At 48.6% G+C, this 6,975-nt stretch overlaps 1 protein-coding gene across 1 annotated transcript in view; it reads right to left on the reverse strand.

The window, feature by feature from the left end:
• Positions 1–6,975, reverse strand: part of LOC104501105 (MAM domain-containing glycosylphosphatidylinositol anchor protein 1-like) — a 33,855-nt gene that overhangs the window by 23,017 nt on the left and 3,863 nt on the right. Inside the window, exons 3-4 of the mRNA XM_010144858.1 lie at positions 2,100–2,252; positions 737–871 (exon numbers count right to left, since the gene is read on the reverse strand). Of these exons, the coding sequence (XP_010143160.1) occupies positions 737–871; positions 2,100–2,252 (288 nt within the window). The remainder of the gene's footprint in view (positions 1–736; positions 872–2,099; positions 2,253–6,975) is intronic.

A 6,975-nucleotide genomic window follows, 5' to 3' on the forward strand; every position in this document is an offset into this window, starting at 1 on the left:
ATTCCTGCTTGGGCCCTGATTTTTCAGTCAGGTTCCAGTCCAGCAGGTGATTAATAACCCAGTGTGCTGTGGGAAGAGTGCATCTATTATTCAAATTAATGAAATTATAATCAGGAGGTGACGAATTAGCAATTGCTCCTTGACTGGATATGGAAACTCATTAGTGTGCCAGGCACTTCTGGGGTGCTTGCTGCACTTGTAGACTTACAGTTAGAGAGGAGGGAGTCAGGCAGAGCAGACAACCCCACGGCACAGCTGAGGGAACATGCATCCTGCCCACCCCAAAATAGCTGCAGCCACCACAGAGCCCTCCGGTCCTACAAAGCCCCTTCTATCCTGTCCCCTCTTTGATGAATAGGCAATCAGCTGGTGTCCTGCTACCTGGAGGAAGGTGCCTGTGTCCGTGAGCAGGGAAAACGTCTGTATACACAGGTACAATTTTCTTTTCTGTGGAGGGCAGGAAGCCTTATGCTAGAGGTAGAGCCAGCCAGAGGGGTTATGACAAGATACTGCCCTAAGCACAGGCTGCAACAACCTCACAACCCTGACACTGCTGGGGTGTGGGTAAGGGACAAGTATCTGAAAGCAGCAGCCACTTCGGCTCTCTGAGCACTGGAGCAGGACTCCCAGCCTTCTGCATTGCTGGCCACAGGCACAGCTGGCAGAGCAAGAGTCCGGAGGTCCTCCCTGGCAGCATGTACCAGGCTGGGGTTACCCTTCCGTGGAGGGTACTCACCGATGTGCTTCCCATACATGTGGTAGTAGAAGGAGACACAGTAATACTTGGCAGTAATGTTGTAGAGTGGGCTGATGAGCCGGGCTTTGTCTCCTGTCACCCGAGGCCGGGACGCCTCGATGAACATGTAATAACCTACAGAACGAGAAAGAAAGGTGGGGAAAGGCAGTGTGCACTGGGTGTCCCTTCCTGCAAGGGATGCTAGAGGCTGGGAGACCACTTCTTCTCCTCTGAGAGACATGGTCTTGCTCTTCCCAATCGCTCTGCACCATGATCCAGACCAGAGACACTTGCAGGGTGTCCGCAGTGTCTCCTCTGCCTCTGCAGCACTTAGAGGAAAGCAGGAGACACGGGCAGCAGCAGACCCCCTGTGAGCACATGCAGCAGATGTGTCCCTGCACATGCACACGTGCACCTCTCTGGTGCAAAGTGAGCCTTTCTCCTGCAGCACGAAGAGCCCCAGAGCTGACTGCACTGCGTAAGGGGAAAACCTGAAAGAGGAGGGAGAAACCATTCCACCCTGATTTCTCTACCTTAAGCAGAGGGAGACAGGATTTGGTATATCTGGCCTAAACAATATTGTTGACTAAAAAGAACAATACCAAAGTAGTTGTTAACAACCCAGGGCGGAACAGATTAGCTATTTAATTTGTTGGCACCGTTTTCAATGCTTGATCAGGCTCGTGGACTGAACACTGATGGGAAAAGCCATTTCCTTAGTTGGCCATTGGATATTTCCCATTTTTTCTGAGTTCAGAGATTTGTGCTTGCATACAAATTTACTCTCCTCATTAGAGAAGGAGGAAAGTAATATCCAGCTAAAATGGGAGCATGTACTCCGTGCACAACTAGCATGAGCCATACACACCACCAGTCTCCTCCACCTAGCGGTGAGTCACTTGCTGCCACCCTGCAGGCAGTTCCTTGGTTGCTCATGCTTCATACTAAGGAGATCTGTTTGCCTCCCCGAGACAATCTTTGAGAAAACAGCTGTCTAAAACCAGCAGAGCTGTTTCTAGGTGTTAGAGATGCTCTCCTACTTGCGTATCCTTTTTTGACTTCAAAACAAGCATCAGATGGGACAAGGGCATTAGGCAGCAGGCAATTAGTCAGTAACAAGAACTAATGCTCACAGTATTCCCTTAAACAAAGTCGTGGGTGTTTTAATTGTGTATTTAATGCCAATTAGTAACATGCAAATTAACTGCCTGCTCCCTGCACCCTGTGCAGAGGAGAAGCGTGTTGTGCGGAAAGCAGATCAGCACTCCACCGGCTCCCAGAGCTGTAGGACTTCTGACAAGTGCCAGCATGCATGCATCTCGCCTCCACAGCCAAGCCAAAAGAAACTCAGATGTGTGCCTACCCTCTGGTGTACCGCTGATGTCCGTGGGGGGCCCTGTGTTGACAGTGCGCTTGGGGTTCTGGGTCAGGGCATTCTGCCGGGTCCAGTCAAAGTTGTCCATCTTGTCCTGCATGAAGCCGCAGATCTTCTCATCTTCAAAGCGGCAGGTGTTATCTGCGGGGAAGGGAAGGGGCTGGTCAGCTGCGGTTTTCCAAACCTCCTCCACAGGCTGCCTGGGTACTTGCAGCAAGTCTCATGGCACTGCTATGTCACCACTGAGGTGATCAAGCCGGTGACAGATGGGCAGCCTCTGACCTCAGGAGGAGGCGTGGAAATATCCACGATTAGTATGACTATGAAGTGTTAATGCAGGTTGATGAGTGTGATGGTCTGACAAAATGGAAGAAGGCTATTATGGTAAAAAAGAAATTCTGCTGTGTGGTCTGATGGGGGCAAACACAGAGGAGGGTAAAAAGAGCACTGAAGGCAAACAGGCCACAAGGGCTTTTAAACCAGAACAGCTTGATGGTAGAATAATTTCCCTAGGAGAAAGGAAAAAGCACCAGCAGATGACCCCTTCTTTGGTCTATGTATTAAACTAAACTAAGGCACACATGAAAAAAAATCAGCTGTGGAGAAGAGGTCGGCTCAGTGCTACAAATGTGTCATTTAGCTAGAGCACATCCAATTTATAGCAGCTAAAAGGCACATTTGATATTGGAGCTTATGCTGGTTCCCCTAACAAAATAAGTCATGTAGATAAAAAAAATTTATGTAGGATCAACCACATGTACAATAGAGTTCAGTTTTATTACTACCACAAGACAGTCACAGCCTACAGCAATATTGTAAGACAGGTGAAAAATCTTGTGCGTGGACATAACCCAATATGAACTTGTAGAGACTGGAATAAATTGGACTTGGCTGAAGAGGGTAACCTTTGTGGTAAATAGGTAGTTTTTGAGCCACAAAACCAAAAGGAAACAACCAGCTTTGCACTGCTGACACTGTAAGGGAGGGGGGGTGGGACCAAGCAGAAAAGAAAACAGGTCCAAGACCCAATGTGAAAATTACTTTGTGTTCTGAAAGGTCCCTGGGCAGAAAGTGGAGCTGGAGAATGGGCTGAGAGTGGGATCTCAGACCTCGAAAGTGGTGCAGACACAGTAAGCACAGACCTCTTTACCTTCTGCTTTTATGCAAGAGCAAGGAAGTTTACTGTGAAATTGAAAGATAAAGTACTTAAAAGCCATGAAAGAACACATGCAGAAAGGAAAACAATACTCTCGCTAAGAGCTAGGGTTGTGCTAGAGACCTCATCCATGGCATACTGGTGCAAGATTCAACTTCTTGGGGTTCACCCCCGCACTGTTCCTGTTATCATGCCCAACCTCCTGCTCGGGCTCCTGCACTGTTGTATCTTCAGTGGTGGTTTGCTCTGGTTCCTTGGAAGGAGGTGCTCTGGCCTAGCATGGGTGATTCTGGCGGGACATGCAGGGCAGAGCGGGGTCAGTAACCTACGGGCTGGGTGCCATGGAGGGGATGGGCAAGGGAAGCTTTCTACAATGCCAGGGCCAAAAGCTCCAGACATGGTATGTTTTGATGGTAGGAGCTTCACACACCTACCATGCACATCAAAGTCTGCCATCTTGTATCGGAGAGGAGAGACTACTCGTGAAATGCACAGCATCCTGACTCTGAGTTGCTGCACCTCCAGGTTCCTACCCTGCAGTTAAGGCCCTCAGCATCCTCTTGGAAAGGAAAACATCTGTCATCCAAACAGACATCAAAAGCCTGCACAGTCCTGTGATAGGGAAATGGGCTTCCCCTTCTCACCTGTCTCTCTCCAGCATGCCACCAAATCAGTGAGAAAAGAGGAGGCAAAAAGGAGCCTGCAAAAAGGTCTTCACCTACACAGATCGGGCACTGTGCTGCAAGCCAAGGGCTTGGTTCACGGATCAGGTCAGCTGGTTTTTCTGTAAACTCGGCGGGAAGTGCTACTCCTGCAAGCGGAGCACAGCCATTGGGAGCTTGGCCGGGATGGCCATTTAACTGCTGATTAACTCTGGCTACATGCTTTCTGTTCAATCTGCTAATTTCTAATTAGCATCCTAATCCAAATTAGCCACTGCTACGCAGTGCCTAGCACAAGGGGCCACATGGCAGCTAGAGCTGAAGGAGGAGGGAAGGGTGGGAAACAGGCAACAGGGATGACACCTGTGGGGTCTGGTGGGCATAGGGCAACTAGGTGGGATAGGGGGGAGGCCTCTTTCACTCCCAGCACAAGAAGATGGAGGGGGGAAAGAGCAAGAAAGCAGCTTCTAAGGGTCCTTCCCCAGCCCTTGTGGCCAAAAGAAAGGTGTTCATGGCTGTACTAGACACCCAGTGGTCAGCAGAGGAGGGGCTGGAGCCCACAAGCTTTCTGGTATTGCTGGGTTGGTCTAACACCCCGGGCTTCTCACCACTGAACTGAAGAAAACATTTGCATGGCTCCGGCTCACAGGTTGTCAGCTGCAGTTAGAAGACACAAGTTTTCTCTTACAAGGGCATTAACCTACACAGCAGGATCCACTGTGACTGTCCTTTTGCAATCAAAGGGACTAGGATGCAGAGGTTTCCACCTCTAACCTTGTTGTGCATGTGGACCATCAGAGGAGAAAGGTGACACCTTTCTCCATCACAAAATTCATGTAACAGGGAATACCAGGTGCAAAGCAGAGCTGAAAGCTCTTAACACAGAGGCCAGACAGTCAACTGATCAAGAGGGAAAAAATCCACAAAGGATGAGGCACATAAACTGAAGGAGGGGCAGATTAAGGAGAAAACCCAACCTCAGGTGGAGAACAGAGAAAGCTGTGCAAGACGAGAGGACTGAGGACAGTATTCCCAGCTTAGTGCCACGGTCCGGTTGTGCCAGCTGACGGACTACTGTGCCTCATTTGTGAGAAGTCCCACACACCCGTACAAAAAGACTCGGAGAAGAAGACTCGAAAGCTTGAACTGAGCTCTTTTAATGCCGAAACAGGGCCCCGAGTCCATCCTCTCACTCAGATGCAGCTACTTTCACAAGACAACAATTCTAACAAAGGCCATAAAATAAAGAAGGGTCTTATGCCCCACAGATACCACAACATGATCAAGCTTACGTGCAACACCATTTGGTGTGCAGGAGTTTATAACTAACTCCAGCACATCATCTCTCATAGCTTGGGATCTCAAGGCACTTTCCAGCAATTAATGAACAAGGCTTTTTAACATCTATGTGAGGTAGCGTTGCCTCTTTCTATGTATCTCCTGCATCACATGTGGGGAAACAAGTGCACGAAAGTAAAGAGACACATGTTAGAGGTTACAGCAGGCAGCGCTAAAGCTGGCAACAGAACCCAAGAGCTCTGACTCCTGGTCCTTTGGTTTAAAACAAGCCACAGGAAGGCAAAGCTCTGGTATTTCTCTGAGCTAGAAGTGGAGGTGCCCAGAATAACTAGGAGATGTTCCGTGTGATCTGGGACACTGCCAGCACGTCACCTCTGGATGGTTATCAGCAAGGGTCACCAGGAGAAACCTGGCAGGTCCAGCCAAAAAGAAAACGTCTGAATGACCTGCTGTGTCTCACAGGCCAGAGCAGTGATCTAACCGTTGACCTCAGCTATGTGAAGCAAACCTTCTTGCAGACTCACACCATCTGCCGGGGATACTGGCTCAGCACTGTGGCACAAACGAAGCTTCCTGTTTAAAAATTAAACAGTGGATTTAAATATTGAAACCAGAAGTTGTTCTCTGGATTGTTAGAGGCAAGGTGGAGGTGGCAGGAGAGCTGGTTCCTCAAAGGCTGGAGTTACCACTGAGGTCACCAAACAGGTTTCTTTGCAGGCTTTGCAGTGGTGGCAGCTCAGAGTGCAGAGATACTTGCTCCCAGTTACAGACATCTCCCTGCATTCCTAGGGGAGAGAGCCTCCACCTTGGCTGTTAGAATTTCTTGCTGCTTTGCCTTCTTGAGAAACACAATGGAGGTTTTCATTTCAAGTCCTCGGAAGGAAGCCATCCCTGGTCCTGAAATTCTGGCTGCCAGATAAATGCAAAAAATAGTAATCCTATTCTAGCTGCAGACGATGGGTGAACAGCACATGGAGCACACTTGAATAAAATCGCTGTTGTCGTTTAGCTGTGGTCTGATGACTGACACTGGTTTGGAGCATGAGGGACCATGCTCTGTGCCTCAGCTCTGTGGCAGACCTGCTGCGTGACCCACAGGCTATCACTTTCTCTCTGGAGATCAGTTCCCCCATCTAGAAGATGAAGACAATGAAAACCACACTGTGACCTCAAAGTGTGTTTGGATCTAAGAAACAGCATTTAACAGCCTTTTCCGTGGTAAATTTCTAAAGCATTTATAACCAGTAATGGAAGAAAGCTTCACAATCCTGTAACAGGTTAGGTCATACTGGATTGCCATCTGCTTTAATATTGTCATCTGTGAAAAGGGGATAATATGGGCCAGATAATCTATTTGCCATCAAGATATAAGAAATTGATGGCAGCCACCTTTTTTAACCTTTGTGCTACACACACTCCCGGGGAATGGGCACAGATTTGAGGAATTAGCTCTGAATGCCAGACTCACATTTCACTCCCACACGTTCATGCTGGGGCAACAAGCTCAGATTTTTCCGGACTGTGAGGTGTTATCACAGGCAAGACACATTAGCACTAGGTAGTAAGCAATGAGCCGGGTTAATCTACAACAACCATCACTTAGTACTGATCACCACCCACCGTACTTGACTATGATCCTGAAACATTTTAACGTCATACCTAGCCAGATACACGAGAAATAGTGATGCTGCTCTCGAAAGGCAAGACACATTGCCCCCTGCACCCCCCCCCCCACCACAAAAAAAAA

This window comes from Buceros rhinoceros, unplaced genomic scaffold (assembly GCF_000710305.1).
Source record: "Buceros rhinoceros silvestris isolate BGI_N320 unplaced genomic scaffold, ASM71030v1 scaffold3121, whole genome shotgun sequence".
Lineage (NCBI taxonomy): Eukaryota > Metazoa > Chordata > Aves > Bucerotiformes > Bucerotidae > Buceros > Buceros rhinoceros.